Consider the following 14,904-nt stretch of genomic DNA (forward strand, 5'->3'; position numbering starts at 1 on the left):
GGGGGGGTATAAATCCAAACTCTTCTTCTTCTCTTCTTCTTTCTGTCCCCACCAAGAGACTCAAGGTGGCTTACAAGCTCCTTTCCCTTCCTCTTTCCCACCTCACAGACACCTTTGTAGAGGCAGGAGGGGCAGAGAGAGTTCCGAAGAACTGTGACTAGCCCAAGGTCACCTGTAGCAGTAACGTAGGAGTGCGGAAACACATCCGCTTCACCAGATAAGCCTCTGCCACTCAGGGTGGGAGTGCGGAGAGTGGGGGAATCAAACCTGGTTCTCCAGGATTAGGAATCCACCTGCTCTTAACTAATGCATTAATCAATCGCTACGATTCCAGTTCTCAAGGTGACTCAAATAGATGGCCAGAAGCAGGGTGCTAAGGCCAGATCACCCCTTCACCCCCACAGCCGCGCTTCCAGCAGCTGACATTCAGAGGTACACTGCTTCTGATCACATGGAGGGTCCGGGCTGGCCATTGATAGGCCTTGTCTTCCACATGACTTCGCTGAGCCAGCTTTGAAAATGCTGGCAATCCAAATTAAATCAGCAGACAGCGAAGAGGGGGCATTTATAAGTTACATCCCTTTGCTGTAAGCCTCTTTTACCCCTGCCTGTCCCAGAATTAAGCTGTATCAACGAATCCAAGTTCTTTAGCAGGAATTGAACTCTCAAAAAAGCATCCGCGGGCCTCGTTTCCCGGCTTCTTGAACCCTGGGGGCAGAATTCCTTCTTCTTACAGAGGTAGAAAGAATTAGGAGCCACAAAGCGGTGGTTTCCTTTGGTCAGACAGGAGGTCAAAGTTAAAGTTTATAGTTGGGAGGGTATTCCCTCTCCACCCCAAAATGACAGAACTATCCTGACCCCTTTCTCGGTCCCTTTTCTCTGCATTTTTAGCAATGCTTTGGTTATTCTCCCACCTAAGCAGCAGTGGCGCAATGGTTAAGAGCAGGTGCGCTCTAATCTGGAGGAACTGGCTTTGATTCCCCGCCTAGCCTCGAGCTGTGGAGGCTTATCTGGGAAACTCAAATTAGCCTGTGCACTCCCACACACACACCAAAGGCTGGGTGACCTTGGGCTAAGGTCACAGCTTCTCGGAGGCCTCTCTCAGCCCCACCCACCTCACAGGGTGTTTGTTGTGAGGGAGGGAAGGGCAAGGGAGATTGTAAAGCTCCCTTTGAGTCTCCTGCAGGAGAGAGAAAGGGAGGGATATAAATCCAAACTCCTTCTTCTTCTCTTCTTCTCTGCAGTTCATTCTTGGACCTGTGTAAGGCATCTGGACAGTAATGTGCTGATAGAAATGTGCCCCTCGAATGTGAGCATATTGCCTCTGGGTGTGAGCAAAGTGCCTTTACGAGGGAACAGCTGGTAAACCCGCTTTCACATCTGGAATTCAGGGATGCCTTTCCAGAACGGAGAACGAAGCTCCTCCGAAGCTGTCGTGGAGCCCCGGGCGCCTACTTTGAATAGTAGCAAAACAAGTGGAAGCCATCACGGGAATGGTAGATTGGAGGGGTAGATGCAGGGGACGCCGGGTCAGCCAGCACAACTGGGTAGATTTTGTATAATGTGTCAGCTAAAACCCAAACATTTTAAAGAGTACCTCTTTTTCCTAGTTTCCTCTGGATCTGCCAGGCACCTGGCGCCAGTATGGTGGAGTTGGAGTTGTCCCCCCCAAAATCAGCAGAGAGACCCACAAACTCCAGGAGCAGCAGTGGCGTAGGAGGTTAAGAGCTCGTGTATCTAATCTGGAGGAACCGGGTTTGACTCCCAGCTCTGCCACCTGAGCTGTGGAGGCTTATCTGGGGAATTCAGATTAGCCTGGGCACTCCCACACACGCCAGCTGGGTGACCTTGGGCTAGTCACAGCTTCTCGGAGCTTCCCCTCCAGCCCCACCCACCTCACAGGGTGTGTTTGTTGTGCAGAGGGGGAAGGGCAAGGAGATTGTCAGCCCCTTTGAATCTCCTGCAGGAGAGAAAGGGGGGATATAAATCCAAACTCTTCTTCTTCTTTTTAACAAGACTGAGGCTCGGATTGACCCCGGGGCCTTGCCTGGGAGTTCTCCCAGCCTCCCTTCACCCAATACTCAGAGGCACCATGTTTATGACTTCATTTTGTCCCAGGCTAAGCCTGGCCTGACACCCCCCCCCCCGCCCAGCATCCATTTGTTTTAGAAACTGACCACTAGAACATGCAATTTCCTCCCGCGCCCCAATCTGGTCCGAATGCCAACCTGCCAAGTGGCACGCCCGACATTGTTATTGTTGGCCATTCTGTCCTGCGTCACGACTCTTCTCCATGCTTCAGGAAGGCAGGCATCGGAAGCAACCAAGGTTTTGCCTGCAACCGATCAGGCCGTGGGCTCCCTGCCCTCGAGACGCACCTGGCACCCTCCGAACTCACCTGTGCCGTGTTCCGCTGCCAGACGGTAGCTGTGAGCAAACCCTGGGGTGTTCGGCATGGGGCTGGGCTCTGCCCGGCCTGTGCCCGCCATCACACCGGGCCCCAGGATGGCAAAGAGGGTCTCCTCCTCGGCTGAGAAGGACTCGTCGCCGGCGTGGCCCGTCCCCTGGGTGGAATGGGGCACCCTCGCCAGCTTCTCCTTGGTGCGCCGCTTGAAGTCATTCCAGCGCTTCTGCACTTCTTGACCGGTGCGTTTCCAGCTGGTGATCCTGTTGATTTTGGCCGCGATGCCCTCCCAGACCCGCCGGCGCTCGGCCACCGTCACCCGCCGGCTCTGGGTGCCGTACAGCTTGCCGTAATTGGCCCGCACCTCTTGGATGAGGATCTGGTTCTCCTCGTAGGAGAAGCGTGGCTTGCGGAGGCGGGTGACCTCTTCGCTGTCTCCAGACATGCCGGGGGTGCGTCCAGAAAACACCCCCCCCCTTCTTCTCACCGAAGTTCTTGCTGGCCCTGAAGCAGCTCTGTGTTCAGCTGGGCACCGTGCGGCTGGCACCGTGCCGCCGAGAGAGGCGAGTGGGCGCTGGTCCCCGGAGAGCGCTGGCTTTCTGGCATCACCGGTCAGGTGCTCGAAAGCTTATGGGATGGCACGGCGGTGGTGCTGCTGCTGCGGAAGGGGGCACGGTGCCAGGCAGACACATTGCTTTGCAGATTCCCCTCCAGGGGTGCCCCCCAGCCCTTCCTGCCCACCTGGGTCAGGGCGTGTGGGGAGGGCTCGGGGCCCGGGAGTCTCCCCTCCAGCTGCCCAGCTGCATTGAAAAGCCACCCCCGCTCCTCCCTCCCTCCGGTTGCTCTTTGGTTCCTCCTCCTCCTCCTCCTCCTCCTCCTGCTCGGGCATGCTCACTCCTTAGCCGCACTCCCAGCAGGCCAAGGGGCTGCCTGGGCGGTTTCCATGGCAACCCTGGCCCCCTGCCCGCTCCAACAGCAGGCCGGGGGCTGCAAAGGCTGCTGGGAATGGGGAAAGATTGGTTCAGAGCAGAGGGGCTTTTTTCCTTGCTGCTTTCCTCCAGAAGCGGGTCACCTGAGCAGGTGGAGGCACCTGCAGCCGGCCTGTGGCGGAGGAGGGCTGCCGAGCCAGCCACTTTCTGTCAAAGCTTTTTTTCCCCAAAGTTGCCCTCACATCACAACAAACCGGTCGCTCCCCACCCCAATCCCAGCATTTGCAATTCGTGTCTTTTCTTTTTCTGCATGTTAGTTTCCACCAATCAGTGGTGGCGAACCTTTGGCACTCCAGATGTTGTGGACTCCAATTCCCATCTGCCCCTGCCAGCATGGCCAATTGGCCATGCTGGCAGGGGCTGATGGGAATTGCAGTCCCCAATTCCAGCATTTGCAATTTGTGTCTTTTCTCGAACCTTTGGCACTCCAGATGTTATGGACTACAATTCCCATCAACCTTTGGCACTCCAGATGTTATGGACTACAATTTCCATCCCATCAATTGGCCATGCTGGCAGGGGATGATGGGAATTGTCGTCCACAACTTCTGGAGTACCAAAGGTTCGCCACCACAGCATAGAGGCTGGATCACGGAGAGCAGCAGTGGCGTAGGAGGTTAAGAGCTCGTGTATCTAATCTGGAGGAACCGGGTTTGATTCCCAGCTCTGCCGCCTGAGCTGTGAAGGCTTATCTGGGGAATTCAGATTAGCCTGTGCACTCCCACACATGCCAGCTGGGTGACCTTGGGCTAGTCACAGCTTCTCGGAGCTCTCTCAGCCCCACCCACCTCACAGGGTGTTTGTTGTGAGGGGGGAAGGGCAAGGAGATTATAAGCCCCTTTGAGTCTCCTGCAGGAGAGAAAGGGGGGATATAAATCCAAACTCCTCCTCCTCCTCCTCCTCCTCCTTCTAAAAATATGACTCTTGGTGGTCTATCTCTAATGGAATGTGGGTTAATGTACAGCAGGGGTACCTAACTCTGTCCCTCCAGATGTGCATGTACTAGGATTCCCAGCAGCCCCTGCCAGCATGGGAGTCCATGCATATCTGGAGGGACAAAGTTGGACTTGGAGGGAAATGAGTTTACAAAAAAAAATCAGCTCAACCAACACACTTGACTTTTTTTACTTTGTTTTGGGCTAACATCCTGCCCGCCCTACCCCTGCCAAAGACCAGGCTCCGAGCAGCTCACAGACAAACAACACAATACAATAAAATTCAGCCCAATAACAATTCAAACCCAACCCTTTTAACATAAAATCTAAAAAGCTTTGGCACCGGTAAAATTTCCAATCCAGTTTTCCAATGTGGGGGAGATCATGTAGTAAAAACAAACTAAGCAAAAAGTGGTGCCCCCCCCACCGCCCCGGTGAACCTACCATATTCAATAAACAGGGGCAGAGGAGTGGCGGAAAGAAAAAGGGTGAAAAGGAGAGGGGGTGGGGGGAAGTTAGAGGGGAAGGGGGGGGAAGCTAAGATGGCAGAGTCGGTGCTGCCTCTACTATAGGCCGGCGGAACATTTGTGTCTTACAGGCTCTGCAAAACTGCACTACATCCCAAGGGGCCCTGGTTTCCGGTGGCAGAGAGTTCCACTGGAGCCAGGGTTGAAAATGCTCTGCTCCTGGCTGAGGCCAGCTGGATGTCCTTCGGGCCATGAGTCTACTTCCGGAGGAGCATAGCATTCTCCAGGGGTGATACTAGGACAGTGGTGGCGAACCTTTGGCACGGGTGCCAGAGGTGGCACTCAGAGCCCTCTCTGTGGGCACGCGTGCACAGAGTTTGTCATGTGATAATAGTGTAATTATTTCAGGGAGATTATTAGCATTAAACCTAAGACCTAGTTTTGGGGAAGCAGCGTAGGTAACCCTGTTAAGCACTGTTAAATCCTACTGATTTTAATGGGAAGAACGAAAGTGTGATCCTTTACCTGGGTGTAAGTTTGGTTGCTTCTGAGTAAACCCTCCTAGGGTCGTGATTCACCCATTCGAAGCATTGCACAGTTGCTTCAAAGCAAACCACCGACTACCACCAAGCTTACTTGCGTGCCTTGGAGCCAACCATTTCTATACTAAAACCTCAGAATTCAGGTTAAATTGCCATGTTGGCACTTTGCAATAAATAAGGTTTTGGGTTGCAGTTTGGGCACTCAGTCTCGAAAAGGTTCGCCATCACTGTACTAGGAGACGTAGTCCTGTCGATACGAGGGCCCAAGACCACTCCAGATTTAAAGGTTAACACCAGAACCTTGAACACGATCCGGAATTCAACTGGCGCCCAGTGTAGCGGCCGAAGCACAGGAGAAATTTGCACTCCTATAGGGTCCCTGTAAATACCCTTGACTCTGCATTCTGGGCCAGTTGCTGTTTCCGGAGCAATCTCAAGGGAAGTCCAGTATGGAGCAAATTACAATAATCCAGTCTGGGTCACTGTGGCAGGACAGATAGAGAGCCAACTGCCTCTCCTGGTGGGTGGCAGAAGGTCGATTTGGCTGTTCATGCGACTTGGGCCCCCACAAAAAAAGATGCATTCAAGATCACACCTCGAATGCAATACCCATAGCTACCCAAGCATCCCCACTCTGTCCTATTCGTGAACACTCCCTACTACACCCCACACGTCCCCCTTCAGCAACTAAACCCACACGGAACACCAACCTCCCTCTCTCCCTCTCCTCAGCAGGGAATCAAGGAGGAATCTGCAGCCGTGGAGCCCAGCTGGACCCATAAGGGGGGTGTGACCAATCAGCTCGGGTATTCCCCAGCAAAACAGCAGGTGAGGTCACCTTCCTCCATATTCTTTCTTTAAAGAGACATTCAGGGGTCTGCAACCTGCGGCTCTCCAGATGTTCATGGACTACAAATCCCATCAGCCCCTGCCAGCACGGCCCATTGGAGTAGGTAGCTCCTAAACCATTTAATGTACCATGTTTAAGAGCTCATGTTTTGTTTCAGCTCTGTTGGAGATTTCTATTTGTTTTCTGATTTTCATAGTTTAAGGGGCCTGCAACCTGCAACATGCTGGCAGGGGCTGATGGGATTTGTAGTCCATGAACATCTGGAGAGCCGCAGGCTGCAGACCCCTGTGACTGGACCAATAAAAAATATCCCCTCATCCCTACTTTGTATGATCAGACTCACACACCAGGCATTCACACACCAGAAGGATTTATCTTCATGCAGCCAGTGGGAAAATCTATCATTGTACAGGCATAAATTCAGTGGTGGGATCCAAACATTTTAGTAACAAGTTCCCATGGTGGTGGGATTCAAACAGTGATGTAGCGCCAATGGGGCTGGGCGGGGCACGACGGGGGCATGGCCGGGCTTTCCGGGGGCGGGGCATTAATAATTTCTCTGTTACTGTAAAAAACTCTTTCTGTAAAAAAAAGTTCCTAATTTCCAGCTGGTATCTTTCTGTCCATAATTTAAGCTCATTGTAGCAAGTCCTATCGTCTGCTGCCAACAGACACAACTACTTCTCCTCTAATTGACTGCCTGTCAAATACTTAATACTTTCAAATACTTAATTTTGTTTCTAGAAATCAAAAGAAGGAGACTTTCCTTAAACAAGGGACTTTACCATATTTCTAAAACATGTTTTCAAAACAGCCCAACAGGGAGAATTATCCCGTTTTCTACCTTCGCTAACCAGCCACATAGGAAACAACAGGACTTTATGATTTTTGGACCTAATGGAATTTCTAACAGAAAAGCAGACCCAATTAGTAACCCCCTCTCGGCACACACCAATCATTAGTAACCCACTCTCGGGAACTGGTGAGAACCTGCTGGATCCCACCCCTGCATAAATTATATCTCTGATGCAGCAGGCTCTTCATTTTGGTGCAAAGATGGAATTTTTTCTTTACATGCCTGACATTATTTTCTCCTTGTTAAGTTTCTCTACACAAGGTAGTTATAAAATTGCTCACAGCAATCAAGATTCTGGTGGCTTGCCGGATTTTCAACGGGTCAGCACTTTTAAAAATAATTATTTTTTTCAATAATGCCATTGATTTTGAGTGCCCCCCCCCCAGTATTTCTCTTCATTAAACATATTTTCTAGAATTGCATAATAGGTGATATGCTGGTGTGCTCAGTGGTGTAGTGGCTAACAGCAGGTGCACTCTGATCTGGAGGAACCGGGTTTGATTCCCAGCTCTGCCGCCTGAGCTGTGGAGGCTTATCTGGGGAATTCAGATTAGCCTGTACACTCCCACACATGCCAGCTGGGTGGCCTTGGGCTAGTCACAGCTTCTCGGAGCTTTCTCAGCCCCACCTACCTCACAGGGTGTTTGTTGTGAGGGGGGAAGGGCAAGGAGATTGTCAGCCCCTTTGAATCTCCTACAGGAGAGAAAGGGGGGATATAAATCCAAACTCTTCTTCTTCTTCTTCTTCTTCTTCTTCTTCTTCTTCTTCTTAACTGTCTATCCATATAGACCTCCAGGAAAGCAGAGGCGTACATAGGCAAACTGGAGCCCTAGGCAAAACCTGAGTTTGATGCCCCCCCCCATGGGTGGCCACCCTCCCCCACCGTGACCAAACAATAAATTTTTCCACCAGGTCGTTTCAAAGTCACCATCATATTATAGAACATGCCCCAACTCACAAATCTGAACACAGCAATGGGCCATGCCACACAGCAGAAATAATTTTTGGAAAACATTTTCAAAATGCTTTCAACATGTTTTATTACTGCTATGAAAACATTTTATGGTGCTGTATCCAGTCCCCCCAATTGGGGGAAACAGCATCATTTTCAATGTTATTTAAACTGGGGACCCCAGATTCTCCCTTTAAGGTGGATTTAAAAGGAGAATCTGGCCTCCCTCGTTTAAACAAGTGATGCTGGAATCCACCCCCAAAAAGCATTATTTTCCATGGTGTTTAAACTAGAGAGCCCAGATTCTCCTTTTAAATCCACCTTAAAGGGAGAATCTGGGGTCCTCAGTTTAAACAACATTGAAAGTGATGCTATTTTGGGGTGGAGTATCCCCCACCATGAAACAGCATCACTTTCAATGTTTAAACTGGGGACCTCAGATTCTCCCTTTAAATCCATGCTGAAGGGGGTGGATTTCACCACCACCACCTCCTCCTCCTCCTCCTCCTCCTCCTCCTCCCCCCCTCCCCCTCCTCCTCCTCCTCCTCCTCCTCCTCCTCCTCCTTCTTCTTCTTCTTCTTTATTAGGCATTGAGAGAATAAAAGAAAGAAAGAAAATAAGCATTGGCAGGAAGGGAGTGGATTTAAAAAGAGAATCTGGGGAAATTTAGCGGGTGCCTGTTGTCAAGGGTGCAATTATAAAATAGCAGCACCAAAATTTCAGAGTATCTTCGTGAGACCCTACTGATGATACCACACAGAGTCTTGTTATTGGACAATCCAGGAGCACGACACCATAGTCTGCCCAAAAGACAAAACTTGAACTGTTCCTTGAAGCCAAAATGATAAGCTGAGGCTATCATTACAACACAAGCCTTTGTTGGCATACAAAACAGGACAAAATTTTAAAACAAAACAAGGTTAAGAAATGCAGTTAAAATTACTAATTTCCAGTATAAAATTTGCAACAGTCTCACAAAAGAGCACATCAGAGCTGTTCAGGAAATTGGGTACCTTATAACACTCATGCCACTGAGAACATTGCAAGGAAATGGAATTCATGTATTTCATGTGTATCTTATTGTATTTAGGGCATAGAAACAAAGGGTGCTTCCGCACTTACTGTGTTGTACCGGTTTCTACTCAGGTTCAACTCAGTGTATCCGCACTACAACCGAGCTCGACGTTGTCTTGTCTCTGTTCCCCCCACTCGGAACCACGACATCCCTGTCGCAGTTATGAACTGCGACTCGCTGGTGGAACAAGGTTGATATCGCTTCGAAGCTTCGAAATGCGGACGCATCGAAACGACACCGCATCCATTCAACCAATCAGGAGCCGCTTCGTTCGCTTGCGCAGAACGGGAGAGTCGTGACAGGCAGAGAGCGCGGCTTTTTTAATACAGTTTCCCTCACGTTTCGAAGCTACGATATCGAGATCGTTCAAAGTGACGAGGAGAAATCACTGACTGGAAAAATTTTGGCGCCAAAGCTTCGTAGCTCCGACTGCGCCGGAAGTAGTTCAGCGTGTCAATGCTACGTAGCTGTGACGTACGGAAACTGTAAAAAAAAAACAAAGAACGTTCCCGTTTCCCTCCGTAACACAAGCGCCAATCACGATCGAGGAGCGAAACAGGTACCCGCCCACTTAGCTCGGTTCCAGGGGGCCAAGGAAGTTGCTGTGCGGACAGCCAGGAATCGTCCCCCATTGAAGGGAACCGAGTCGACCTTCACTCCCTTTTGTAGTGCGGAAACACCCAAAGAATGGTCAAGTGTCTCAACTGTAGTCATATCACATGAACAGACTTTTTTAGAACGTTCCATATTCTTAAATCTTCCCTCCAGCAGAGCTGATGGCAGCACATTACATCTTGCAGTAGCCAAGAAACCTGAAGCTATCATACTTTGATCACACTATGAGAAGACAAAACTCACTGGAAAAGACCATTTTGCTAGAAAAAGTTGAAGGCGGCAGGAAAAGAGGAAAACCCAACATGAGACGGATCGACTCAGTCAAGGAAGCCGCAGCCCTCAGTTTGCAAGACCGGAGCAAGGCTATTAACGGCCATTTATACACTTGTGGTCCTGTGCATAGAGCGTACCGTCCCTTTTGGTTTGATTCTTGGTTACGCACATGTTTTCCTCTCTTCGGAATTCACTGTGCTTTCAGATCAGAGAAGCCTTGCAGTTTTCGAATGCTGTTAAAGTGCAACTTTTTCTTTCCCTTTACAGGGAAAGCAAAGGAAATCACTGTGCATTAATAATAACAACAACAACAACAACAACAACAACAACAACAACAACAACAACAGCAACAGCAACAGCAACAGCAGCAACAACAATTTTATTTATTTATTTACTCACTCACTCACTCACTCACTCACTCACTCACTCACTCACTCACTCACTTACTTTAATATACCGCCCTATCCCCGGGGGGCTCAGGGCGGTTTATAACATAAAACATCATATATAAAATCATTGTAATATTGGTAATATAAATACAGTTAAAAACAACAGTTATTCCCTAACATAGCGTCCCATGAACCCTTGTTTAAACCCTCCCAAGAAAAAACTACGATCCTGATATCCAGAGAGAAGGACTATTTAAAGAAGAGCCATTCAAGTGAAATTTGAAATTCAGTTTGGAAACTATTGTAAGAAAAAACAGTTGTGCTCCTAGAGGAGTAAGAAAAAGAATACTTGGTACAACAATTATTGGCTTGACAAAGGACTGCCAAAATAAAAACCTAATCTAGAGGTTTTCTAGCCATACCTGACGGTGTACTTACCAGTGAAATTTTTTTGTATATTTGTGATAGAAAGATAATGTTGAAATGATACTCACCTAGTGAGTTGGAGTACGCATGGGTGTAATATTGTGACAGTAGCAGATGACTGAGGCAGCCGGGAACTAGATACACAAGTTAAGCAGCTCAGGTTGCCTGGGCAGGTGGTGCAAAGTAGCACAGGTCACTGCAGAGGTCTGGCAAGTCATGTCTGCAGGCCGAAGTCCAGGGGTCAAGGCATGGACCAGAGACAAAGGCTAAGGAGAAACCCAGGCACAGGGAATCACACCTGGGGCTGAGGCAACCCCAGGATAATCTTAAGTCAGATGCCCTCCTGTGGAGACTTAGTCCTCATCAGCAGCAGATGCCTTGAGCTCACAGAGTCTTTTCCCAAACTGAGAGTAGGTTACTCATTATTTGTGTGTGCCGAGAGGGGGTTACTAATGGGTGACTTTGCCACGTGAATTTGGCCATAGTTACGCCCCTCCTCTCAGCAGTAGCGCGCAGAACTTGAAGCAGTCTAGCAGGAGGTGCTCCGGCGTGCGTGGCAGCCTGCGCCTGCATGCATTCGTTTCCCACCCAAGGACCGGTGCAGCGGCTGCGTCCTTGCCACAGCCCCGCCCAGGAATGCCCCGCCCCCGGAATGCCTGGTCACGCCCCCCGTCGTGCCCCGCCCAGCCCCATTGGCGCTACGCCACAGTTTGAATCCCACCACCATGGGAACCTGTTACTTTTTGGATCCCACCACTAGCGGCATGCAAATTAAAAATTCCATCCCACCTTGTCTCCTTCAGGCTAGCTCAGTTCAGACCTTCTGCCGCTGCTGTTCCTGCAGGGCAAGAGCATTCCCTGTGGATCTGTGGTGAAGCCGTGCCTGCAGCCCCACAGGGAATGCTCCTGGCCTGCAGGAATAGCAGCGGCAGAAGGCCTGGCTTGAGGTGGCAGCGTATTTCAGGGGCTGCTGGGGCGGTCCCCTTTCTGGCCGTGGCATTTGGGTCTCTGGGTGTCTGCTGGAACACTGGAAGAAGGCATCTCTGCACGGCTAGGTCCTACTCCATCTCTTCTCCTGGGGATTCGGAGTCCCTGGGCAGGGCAGAGGAGGTCATGACACACCCAAAAAGAAAGAGTATGAAGAAGCATTTGCCAACTAGCCAGCCGGATTGACTGAATAGAGCAGAACATCTGTTGGTCTCCAGGGGGAGGGGAGAAAGAAGAAGAAGAAGAGTTTGGATTTATATCCCCGCTTTCTCTCCTGCAGGAGACTCAAAGAGGCTTACAATCTCCTTGCCCTTCTCCCCTCACAACAAACACCCTGTGAGGTAGGTGGGGCTGAGAGAGCTCCGAGAAGCTGTGACTAGCCCACGTGCGGGAGTGTACAGGCTAATCTGAATTCCCCAGATAAGCCTCCAGCCTGCGCCTGCGTGCATCTGTTTCCCGCCCAAGGACCAGCGCAGCGGCTGCATCCTTGCCACAGCCCCGCCCAGGAATGCCCCGCCCCCGGAATGCCCGGCCACACCCCCGTCATGCCCCGCCCAGCCCCATTGGCGCTACACCACAGTTTGAATCCCACCACCATGGGAACCTGTTACTAAAATTTTTGGATCCCATTGATAGCGGAGCCAGAAGTAAACCTGTTCCACTTCTGGACCTTTTGTCAGACTAAGGATTAAACTATGTTTTATTTTTGTGTCAGTTAGGTAGAAGCCAACCGTATTAGGTAGAAAATAGGATTTATAATTTTCTCTGTATCTGTGACTGCATGGAACCTCCTTGGCTCAAGGCAGGAGTCCACCTCGGCCCCACCTGAGCCTGTCCTTTCACGTGTAAAGGCCCCTGATGGGCGCACACAAAAGAGGATCTCGGAGAAAGCGCCTCGCCCTGCCGAATCCCGTCAGCAGGCAGATAAGGGGGCCATCGTCATCAAGCTCCATTTCCTGACCCCGAACACCTGAAGGACCCTTTGTGATTCTCCCGCCAGGGCATACGTCATCGCCTCGCCCTACTCCGGCGCGAAATCCAAGAAGGAGATACCCATCGAACTCTGATTGGTTCCTGTATGTTGCAGATGCATGATTGGTTGTTTTGAATTCTGTTAATGAATGGTGGTGGGCTGTCTTGGGCTCTCCCGGGCTCCCGACGGGAGAGAGTGTATTTAAGATGTTGTAAGGCTGCTAGGCAGCGCGGTGGCCTTGTGGAACGGAGGTGCTGACACTTAGGTCAGCATCTCAATAAACCTTCCTTTTTATTATACTTGCCGTGTCGGGTCTTGCTTGGGTTCCTGGGCGCTGCCGAGAGCTGGGTACCTCGGAGTTTGTAAAAGTTACCAAGAGCAGCGCGGTAACACCACCACTGGTGTGTGTGTGTGTATGTGTGCATATGTGTGTGTGTGTGTGTGTGTGAGAGAGAGAGAGAGAGAGAGAGAGAGAGAGAAGGGGGGGGGAGTCCTTATGATGCCATGCATCAGAATAGTGTTGAGGGAGCAGTTCTTCAAGTCTCCAGGACTCAGGTTGTTGAGGGCCCTCTAGGGCACAGCTGCCACTCTGAATCATGCCCGGAAATGCACTAGTAGACAAATCTCCCCCTCCTTCCAAAATACTGTAAACTCTCATTGCATGCTACTTGAAACACAATCAGTCTGCAGGAGGAGGAGGGGAAGGGAGGAGGAATCATTGAATCATAGAGTTGGAAGAGACCATAAGGGCCATCCAGTCCAACCCCCATGCCATGGAGAAACACCCAGCCAAAGCACTCCTGACAGTTGGCCATCCAGCCTCTGTTTGGAAACCTCCGAAGATGGAGACTCCCCCCACCCTCCGAGGCAGCGGATTCCACTGTGGAACGGCCCTGACCGTCTGGAAGTTCTTCCTAAAGTTTAGGTGGAATCTTTTTCCTGCACCTTGAATCCATTCCTCCTTGCCTAACCACAGGTGTCAAACTCGCTGCCCTCCAGATGTTATGGACTACAGTTCCCATCATCCCCTGCCAGCATCATGCTGGCAGGGGATGATGGGAGCTGTAGTCCGTAACATCTGGAGGGCCGCGAGTTTGACACCTGTGTGCTAGGCAAAGGGCGGTCTGCCGGCCTGAAGGGGCAACCTGCAAGGGGCTCCATTTAATTGGCCCGGATTTGCTGTTCGCCTGGGCCAGCCCAAACCAGGGTCGTGTGCGTTGCCAAAATGGCCTACGTTTTGCTTTGTGGGTCGTAAGCTGTGAATGTAACCAATGTAACCTGTAGCAGCAATAAGGCGGCGTGGGGAGTGTTGTGTATGGTGGAGGGCGCAATCTTGCATTATTTATGGGGTGGTAGTAGTAGGATCTCTTTGGGGGGACGGCGGGACATCACAAAGACCCCGCTTCCACGGGATGTGCATTATCCCCTTTTTCGTCTGTAGGGGGCAGCAGCAGCAGCAGGTCCTTCGGGGCTCGCTCACAAATTCTTCCAGCGGCCCCTGCGTTTCCGAATAGGGACCCCTTTCCTTCGTTTCTGGGGTGCCACAGCTTGGCTCGGAGATGGCCTGGCTTCGGCCGCAGGCCTGCCTTCCTCTTGCGGAGGCCTCTCTTCGTCCCCACCCTGCTCCGGGGACAGCTCCACCTTGGTGACGAAGGAGTCCCTGTTGGGTAGGGTCTCCGGGGAGGGGGCTGGCACCGGAGTAGATGTCGCCCCCTGGTGGTGCACGAGGCTGCTTGTTTGAATGGGAAGGAGGGGCAGCAAGGCAGCCACGATATCGGTCAGCCTCTCTAGGCCCTGCCGCAGGGTGCAGGTCAGCTCGCGGATGGCTTCGGCCGTCTCCCTCTGGGCTTGAAGGAAATCCAGAGAGAGCTCGAAGGGCGCCTCCGGGCGGGTGCGCCTGCGCCGCAGGGGAGGGGAGGCGGAGGGGCACGGGGTGGCACGCTGCTCTGCTGGGGAGTGTTCCAGAGGTGGCCTGCAGCCTACGCTGGCTGGAGAAGACTCCAACTGGACAGCCTGCAGAGAAGAGGGCTGGCATGGCGCGGGCGAGTCACGTTCCTTGGGCCGCAGCAATCCGCCGTCCAGAGCACAGCAGGGAACCTGAGCAGACGTCTCTGGGCTGCAGGAGGTGTTGCCGCGGGCTAGCATATCTGTGTGGGGAAAGGAGAAGATTG

General features: G+C 51.4%; 2 protein-coding genes across 2 annotated transcripts; both read right to left on the bottom strand.

Annotated features, from left to right (window-relative positions):
* Window positions 1-2,330: 2,330 nt before the first annotated feature.
* LOC125435130 (myb-related transcription factor, partner of profilin-like) lies at window positions 2,331-3,222 on the bottom strand. The gene has a single exon (XM_048501191.1). It carries the CDS (start codon window positions 2,847-2,849, stop codon window positions 2,346-2,348), a length of 504 nt encoding a protein of 167 aa, XP_048357148.1. The 5' UTR covers window positions 2,850-3,222; the 3' UTR covers window positions 2,331-2,345.
* A 10,481-nt stretch (window positions 3,223-13,703) lies between these two features.
* On the bottom strand, window positions 13,704-14,904 carry LOC125434413 (myb-related transcription factor, partner of profilin-like). Its single transcript, XM_048499757.1, has 2 exons — window positions 13,835-14,904; window positions 13,704-13,721 (listed from the first exon to the last, which is right to left on the bottom strand). Exon 1 carries the CDS (start codon window positions 14,876-14,878, stop codon window positions 14,210-14,212), a length of 669 nt encoding a protein of 222 aa, XP_048355714.1. The 5' UTR covers window positions 14,879-14,904; the 3' UTR covers window positions 13,704-13,721; window positions 13,835-14,209.

Source organism: Sphaerodactylus townsendi, linkage group LG06 (assembly GCF_021028975.2).
Source record: "Sphaerodactylus townsendi isolate TG3544 linkage group LG06, MPM_Stown_v2.3, whole genome shotgun sequence".
Lineage (NCBI taxonomy): Eukaryota > Metazoa > Chordata > Lepidosauria > Squamata > Sphaerodactylidae > Sphaerodactylus > Sphaerodactylus townsendi.

Excerpts from the sequence above, each read along its gene's own strand:
- LOC125435130 (XM_048501191.1), bottom strand. The coding sequence starts at position 2,849 with ATGTCTGGAGACAGCGAAGAGGTCACCCGCCTCCGCAAGCCACGCTTC.
- LOC125434413 (XM_048499757.1), bottom strand. The coding sequence starts at position 14,878 with ATGCTAGCCCGCGGCAACACCTCCTGCAGCCCAGAGACGTCTGCTCAG.